This window comes from Suillus subalutaceus, assembly GCF_016647625.1.
Source record: "Suillus subalutaceus strain FC151 chromosome Unknown DFJ58scaffold_186, whole genome shotgun sequence".
Classification (NCBI taxonomy): Eukaryota; Fungi; Basidiomycota; class Agaricomycetes; order Boletales; family Suillaceae; genus Suillus; species Suillus subalutaceus.
Window position 1 is genome coordinate 93,904 of NW_024540435.1, and position 6,509 is coordinate 100,412.

The 6,509-nt window shown below is 48.9% G+C and overlaps 2 protein-coding genes across 2 annotated transcripts; one reads left to right on the forward strand and one right to left on the reverse strand.

Annotated features, from left to right (window-relative positions):
- Positions 1-98: 98 nt before the first annotated feature.
- On the reverse strand, positions 99-3,810 carry DFJ58DRAFT_719018 (p115 like vesicle tethering protein; the record flags this gene model as incomplete). The annotated part of the gene is made up of 16 exons (XM_041384555.1): positions 99-332; positions 387-505; positions 563-616; positions 674-759; positions 827-889; positions 946-1,058; positions 1,112-1,171; positions 1,200-1,437; positions 1,490-1,571; positions 1,631-1,676; positions 1,749-1,979; positions 2,038-2,112; positions 2,169-2,351; positions 2,402-2,589; positions 2,822-3,337; positions 3,756-3,810. 16 exons carry the CDS (start codon positions 3,808-3,810, stop codon positions 99-101), a joined length of 2,343 nt encoding a protein of 780 aa, XP_041237266.1.
- Positions 3,811-4,199: 389 nt separating this feature from the next.
- Positions 4,200-5,762, forward strand: DFJ58DRAFT_734753 (cytochrome P450; the record flags this gene model as incomplete). Its single annotated transcript, XM_041386540.1, has 9 exons — positions 4,200-4,323; positions 4,375-4,472; positions 4,531-4,666; positions 4,723-4,819; positions 4,890-4,990; positions 5,042-5,115; positions 5,274-5,422; positions 5,470-5,535; positions 5,600-5,762. The coding sequence occupies 9 exons, from the start codon at positions 4,200-4,202 to the stop codon at positions 5,760-5,762; spliced, it is 1,008 nt and encodes a 335-aa protein (XP_041237267.1).
- Between the last annotated feature and the right edge of the window lie 747 nt (positions 5,763-6,509).

Sequence of the window (6,509 nt, forward strand, 5' to 3'; positions counted from 1 at the left end):
ACACAGGTATCTCGCCCAAGTCTATGTACTCGAGGTAGTCCGAGATGTTGAGATGCGGTAGGGCCATAGCAGAAATAAAACTCGATCGGTACTGGACTTTACTCCTCACCTCCCTCATCTTCATCTTCTTCGTCATTGTCATCATCTGCCTCGTCCTCGGAAACTTCCATGCCTGATTCTTTCATCCGCTGCTTGTCTCGTCTGCGCTTAGTGCTCAGGTCATCGAGGAGGACCAGAAGATCCTCCTGCTCCTTCTCGACCTCCCTCTTCTTGCTATCTGATGTCTGCAACTCAGCCTCAAGCTCCGCAATACGCGCCTCTGAGTCAGCCAACTGTCGACCAATCATAGTAAGCAGCAGTATCCAGATACATCCATGACCACGTACTCGAGCTTCAGTAGCCGATAGCTCCTTGAGACGAAGTTGCAATGCGTCTATCTCCTGCACCTGAGAGCGAATGACGTCTTTGAGAGAATTGATGAGCATCGCGGACTCTGCACTTGGACCTGTTGTACCGCAAGTAAGTCAATGTGGTTGGTGATAGTCCTTGTCTTGCTACTGACCTGACGATGAAGCCAGAGTGCTAGGGTCCGTTGCCAGACCCCTCTGGATGGTATCTTTAAGGAATTCATCAGATCAATGACATAGCAATAGAGAGAATCCTGGTAGCGCACGTTGATTTGATTTCCAGAAGTCAACAAAAGACCAGTCGAGCCAGATTTCGCCTTCCTGTTCGGAGGGTGGAGTGCCTTTGTAGTGCCTTGGATGGACAACGGAGTAACCATGGATTCAGGGCCGATAGACTTGAACCAGTCGTGCTCTCGTACCGAGTCATGTGACCGAGAAGCACATCTACGCCCAAACGAGAGATGATGGGATGGATAGTAGCGCTGTTGAATACGCAAATATAAACACGCGTGAAAGACAACAGATGAAAGGCACATGCCGAGTGATCTCCCCCGGTTCCCGATTGAATTCATAACAGATGCCCAGTAGAAAGGCGCAAAGTCCAGGGATGAGGTCTTCCGATTCAGAAGTCTGATTAATAGGCTCCACTAACTATGGGTTCCTGAGGTCTCGTAAGTGTTCACAGAATCGGGCGAAAGACTCACTGTGCCCAGCCCGCCGGCTTCTAAGAATTCCCTCACGGCTTTAGGGTCATCCCAGAGCCACTGTGCAAGCAGACAGATGTATCCCAACAATCAATCTATTCCACTCGCGTTCCTCACGGTCGTCCTCAGCCCTTGAGCGAGATAGGAAGCACAATGAGAGGTTCTCGGCAAAGAGATGCAACAAACTCTGCGGGGCATCTTCCTCGTCCTCTTCCGGCGGCGTTGGCGCTGGAGTACTATCCGCAGGGACAAAAAGTGGTCCTTGACCCAAAGTCTCTCCAGGAATGTTGGAAGAAGGCTTGATAGACCGGGCGGCAGTTTTTGCTCTTGGGGAGCCAGATAGCAGATGAGCAAAGAGGATTGTGGCGAGATGAGTACGAGGTTACATTAGCGATGTTGAGAGGGGATGACGGGGAGAGGCAGAGAGAGTGCAGAAGGGGCGATATCATCGGAACCTTCACTTGGTTCTGCAAATACAATCTGAATCGCTTTTTGCCTGGTATGGAAGATGTTGCTTACGTTGGGAAGGAAGCATCCCTTGCACGATGGCATGTCTGACTATCCTCTTTCCGCACAAAGTTCTATAATAGTATCAATGCCGACCCTTTCTGCCGGAGGATGAAGAATAATGACGTACATCAAAAGCAATTACAGCTGCGCTCCTTAGCTCAAGTCCCTCCTTGGTACGGCTATCACTGTATAGCCCATTGTACTCTCCGTGGAGTGCGAGCTCTACAAGTGCATCAAGCGCGGACGCCGGCTCTAGTCTGTCCCATTCTTCTCCGCGTGTCTCAGGCACAGGCATATAGGGGGTCAAAATCACCTCCGAGAGCGGGAGAGTCAACGTGCTAGGAAGGAGATGGAGAGCCTGACGCACGCATGCAATCAGGTTTTGTATTGTGAGATGCTTGCCGTAGAAAACGGACCTGAGACTTGAGGGATGTTGGTGCATTGGATGCGAGGGCTAGTTCGACAAAGCCTCGCACGAAAGACGGATAGTTCTTGGCTCTGAGGAAACTATGAAACAAATGTAGGAAGGATATTGGAATCTACTGACGCTGCCTTTAGACCCGACTAACATTCCCATGATACCAAGCACCAGTGACACATTTACTACTTTTTGTGAGTCCCAAAATTGCAGTGCAAAGTCTTGTGGAGCTGAATCTTGCAGGGAAAGGTTGGACGGTAAGAGCAGGAGGGAGCACAACAACGCTGGAAGGGACGTTTCGCGGAAGTAACTCTATCGTAGAGATCAATGGAAATACGCTTCAAGCAGAGTACATTAATCACCTGATTCGAGCTATTATATCGAAGTAGACTGTCGACACATCGAAGTGCGTCCTGCGAGATCACACCTCCCTCCAATCCGCCTTCGTGTGTGACAGTATTGAAGAGCTTTTCAAATGCACCTTCAAAGGCAAGCACCTTCTGTATGTCAGGGCTTTGAGAAATAAGCATTTGAATCATGATGATGCTTTCTGAAAGTGTATTGGTGTTAGTGAGGGTAATCAACGACTCTTATGCTGGCCTAGGTAGACCTGCATTGGATACTGTCATTTAACGGCCCTGCCACAGGTGGAACTTAAGGATGAGCACAGCTACGCGAAGGACTAAGTTATGTTCAACATCCAACTTTGTCGAGACAGGTAGTATGAGCAGGTCTACCAGAGTACCACGCGTGGGACGAGATGGAGTAGCTAAAATACACACCATTACGAATGATCTCGCGCTTATCCTCCAAGACGGCAATGATACTGGTGGCACCAGCAGGGGCCTTGAGGAAATATCCTTGAACTTGAGAACGGCGGTTCTGTAGTAGCACCGAGAGCAACTGCAGTGTCGCATAACGGGTATAGAAGTGCGTGTCACCAAGGAGGGAGAACAAAACATGAACTGCCTGATCGTTTCCGATAACATAGTCCGTGTGTTTCAACGCAAGGTCCTTGGAATCGTCATCGGGTTCACAGAGCTGGGTAATAGTCTCGAGCACGGCCTTCGCTATTTCCGCATCTATTTCCGCATCATTCTGCAGGACTTCGAGGAGACCAGGAAGGGCCCTTTCACCGACATCTTCCTTGCAATCGCGAGCCAAACCCTTCAAAGCAAGGACAGCAGCGCGTCTGTCCGCAAGGAGAGTAGAAGGAGACAACCGGTCACTAAGCTTTGCGATCGTGTCCTGCGCAGACTGAGGAGCGCCCTGTTGGACCCACGAAGGGCGATATAGGTCTGCGATAAAAAGTCCATGCGAGTCCAGCTTGACGCTTGAAGACCAGTACTAGTAATTTGTGGTTGTGTTCAATGTTCATGCCTGCATTGCCACCATGACTGACACGTGGCCTTGCAAGAACAGGCAAGAGCCTCCTGGCGTTTAGAGTTAGACAACGTTTAAACCACCATCCTACTCAATTCAAATTTATCGTATACAGAAGGAACGACTATTTCCTTCTATATGGTCTAACTACGGGAAAATACACTCAAGTCCATGCTGTCACACCCCAGTGATAACTAGACTATCAGGAATAACCATGGGCCGAACAATTAATGATTCGTCATGTATCCTGACAACCCTACTCCAAGAAGTCGGTGGATGACCGTCAGCCATCATCTAATCTCGGCGAAGCGTTCCCGGAGTACCGCTCGTGACCTAGTTTCGCAGGGACACGAGTGAGTACTGTGTCATCTTTGTGTTGTCCTGTCATGATGAGAAGATGACTGTCGAATCATCGTGGCTGCAATCAGACCGCGGGATCATCGAAGATACGCCGATAGTGTGTAAGCAACTCCCAAGAGCTGGAGCTGACCTACCGCCTACAGAATGATGAATTTTTGGTGTAAAGCCCTATGACATACCCAACACTTTATATAGAACTGATTTTTCTCTTTGCAGTCCAAGTCGTATCATTGGCGCCGAGTTCACGCAATCGTCAACTTGTAAAGAGATTAGGAATAGGCAATTTCTGGGCTTGTTCCCTCCGATGCATGCGCGGCTGCTGAGAGATGTGCATCATGCTTTAAGTGTCATTTGATCCATCCGAGACATTGATAAAGCTGCCTTCACATGCTTTTTGAAATCGTATCTCTTGTAATCATGGATTCTGTCTTTATCACTGCTGGTTTTGCAGCTCTAGCGATCGTCTATGGGGTGTACCGTCGGTACTCTCATATCTCTTTGGCAGACGTTCCTGGCCCAGAGTCTGCATCGTTTACCATGGGTATGACTATAATCTATTGCCGAATCCCTCCGGTGCTGATAAGACCACCAGGGAATCTGAAAGAACTCTACCAAGGTCAGGCAGCGGATGCTGACTTCAAGTGGCAAGCTCAGTATGGGAATATTGTTCGCTTCAAGGGCTCTTTTGGCGTATGCAATGAAATCCATGCTTGCGGTATACATTTTCTGATCCTCCGCTGACTCATAGGAAGACCAATTGATGATTTCCGACCCGGCCGCCCTACAATACATATTTGCAAAGTCAGCCTATCGGTTTCCCAAACCGCCTGATCGCCGCGTTCTCTCCCATTTTATCAACGGAAAGGGTATTGTCTGGGCGGAGGGTAGGTCTTCGGCCATCAAATCAAAACATGGAATGATCTGTAGTTAACTTTCGAAGGTGACGATCACAAACGACACAGGAGAATAATGCTCCCTGGATTCGGTGGGCCGGAGTCCAAAGCCTTCTTGTCATTATTCAAGACTGCGCCGAGTCTGTAGGTACTAGGCATCGAAGTCACTGAATACTCTCAACTCCCTTCAATAACGTAAATTCTCACAGATGAGCAACAAATGGACGGAGACCATCAATAACTCTAAGGAGGGGTCAGTGGTGTTCAATATTCCTGTCTGGCTGTCCCGTGCGACCTTAGATGCTATCGGCGAAGGTATATGCTATCCAGGGTGCACAAGCACCTTTTTCTCATATCCTTTTTCAGCTGCTTTTGATGTCCGCTTCAGCTCCATTGACGATAATGAAAGCGCCCTCGCGCGCTCATACAGGAATATAATTGTCAGTCTTGACTTTTGCCAAGCATCTGGCTTTCCCTTAACTGATCTGAGTTGAATTTTGTAATAGGACTGACGTATTTGGATCCCCGTCAGATGGGCAGGTAATCTTTCAGGGGATTTCAAAGTATATCCCACGTCGGATTCTCGAATACTTCGTAGAGGAGGGCCAAAACCCACGTATCGTGGCGCATGCGCGATACAGGTAAATTGGCGACATCTGTTGCAAAGCAGTTGGTGAAAGACAAGGCAGAGATGATATTGAGGGGCAAGGGCAGCCGAGATGTCTTTAGCTTACTTGGTGGGTCGTCGTTCTCAACAGCCTCATTCAGATCTAGGCCATCTAATTATAGCACAGTCAAAGCCAATATGGATACGATGCAAAGGCGAAGTTAACGGAAGAAGAGCTGTTTGCTCAGATGCGGTGAGTCCGTTCCGTTTGTCGTGATTGCACAGCTTTCTGATCACGGATTGTTGTAATTACACAGTACGATTATCTTCGCAGGTCATGAGACGACCTCGAACACTGTCAGTTGGGCACTTCTCGAGCTAGCCAGGCACCCTGAGATCCAATCCCGTCTCCGGGAAGAGATATGGGAAACGGAAAGCGGCTGTGCACGCACGCGGGGATGTCAACTTCACAATCGCTGATTTTGACGCTATGCCATATACTACTGCTGTGATGAAAGTGCGTGACGTGCTAACAATATTTGGGCTGTGGTAATTGCGCTTGTTATTGTAGGAAGTTTTGAGATTTTGTTGTGTCGTATATCATGCACAACCGATGCGCCAGCCAAGATGACGTCCTTCCGTTGTCACAGCCAATCACCACGCGATCGGGCGTCATCCATGAGCTACCAGTTCCGAAGGGTACCCGAATTGTTGCATCAATCGCAGCGTACCTATGAGGATTCCACATAGCCAAGATACTTTCTTCTGACGGTGCGCTCATATCGGTTAGAAACAAGGAGCTCTGGGGCGAGGACGCGCACGTGTTCAATCCGGATAGATGGCTCAATGGCACAGCCAAAGAGAAGAAGGTGACGTCAATAGGAGTGTACTCCAATCTGTAAGCGCTGGTCTCTGTCTTTTAACAGGCATGAACCCCTTTTTTTTAGAATGACATTCATCGGAGGAGCGAGGTCGTGTATCGGATGGCGCTTCGCGTGAGTGTCAGGTTGTGTGGCAGCGGCGGAGTGAATCTAATATGAACGTTCACTCAGGGTGATCGAAATCAAGCCTTTCTTACGGAGATAGTTGGAAAGTTTGAGTTCGCTCCAACCGATAAAACCGAACTTATTCGGCGGGAGGCTTGCTTGGTGATGGTTCCAACAGTAGAAGGTGAAGTTGAGAATGGTGTTCAACTGCCGTTGAGGGTTTCACTGGCACCACGCACTC